General features: G+C 34.9%; 1 protein-coding gene across 1 annotated transcript in view; it reads left to right on the top strand.

Annotated features, from left to right (window-relative positions):
• The window catches only part of GPR98 (G protein-coupled receptor 98), a 962,819-nt gene that overhangs the window by 98,742 nt on the left and 863,242 nt on the right, over positions 1-835 (top strand). The window contains 1 exon segment of the mRNA XM_006875701.1: positions 361-563. Within this exon segment, the coding sequence (XP_006875763.1) occupies positions 361-563 (203 nt within the window).

Consider the following 835-nt stretch of genomic DNA (forward strand, 5'->3'; position numbering starts at 1 on the left):
GCACTTAACAACAACTATAATTTTGAGGATGAATTCTAGAAAGTCATATATGTGTAAATGATTGAATATGTAAATATTCTATTATTATTTTATTGATTGTGCAGAAAAGAAAAAAAGCTTTTTTGAGAGGTTAAAGATAAGGAACATTACTATTTTAATTTTTAACTTTCTAAGGACTGTAAACAAATTCCATGGCAAAGTATGTTAATCAAATCTTTGCTAATATAGATTCTACAAAAATGATATCGGAATTTCAGTCTGATGATAAAACTATTTGTACAAGTTATTTTCAAATGAATAAGAAAATTCTGCCCCAAGTAACTGGGGAAAGAATGACTTGCCTCTCTTTGTATTCACCAGGCTTGCTGCAGTTCTCCATAGGGCTACCTCCACAGCCAGAAGACGAAATGACCTTGCCTGAAAGCACCATTCCACACATCACGGTGAAGGAGGAAGATGGAGAAATCCAGTTATTGGTTGTCCGTGCACAAGGACTTCTGGGGAGGGTGCTGGTGGAATTTAGAACTGTTTCACTGACAGCATTCAGTCCTGAGGACTACCAGGTAACACATTCCTTTTGAAGTTGTATTTGCTTCTTGTGAAACAGAAGTAAATACTTCCCTTGGAAGACAAGCAGGGACTTGCACAATATCTGGAACATAATCAACGAAGAAGATAAACACTGAGGGCATACCAGCATTTTTGCTTTATATAAGTTGAGGTGTTCCATGTTTTAAAGTCTAACACTTAGTTACCTTAAAGACATTTTTAATACTAGTCTTAGTGCTATTTATTGTAATGTTATAAGTTGTGGTCAACTTACATATTGGAAATT

The sequence above is a fragment of the Chrysochloris asiatica genome, unplaced genomic scaffold (genome assembly GCF_000296735.1).
Source record: "Chrysochloris asiatica unplaced genomic scaffold, ChrAsi1.0 scaffold00336, whole genome shotgun sequence".
NCBI classification, from domain to species: Eukaryota; Metazoa; Chordata; class Mammalia; order Afrosoricida; family Chrysochloridae; genus Chrysochloris; species Chrysochloris asiatica.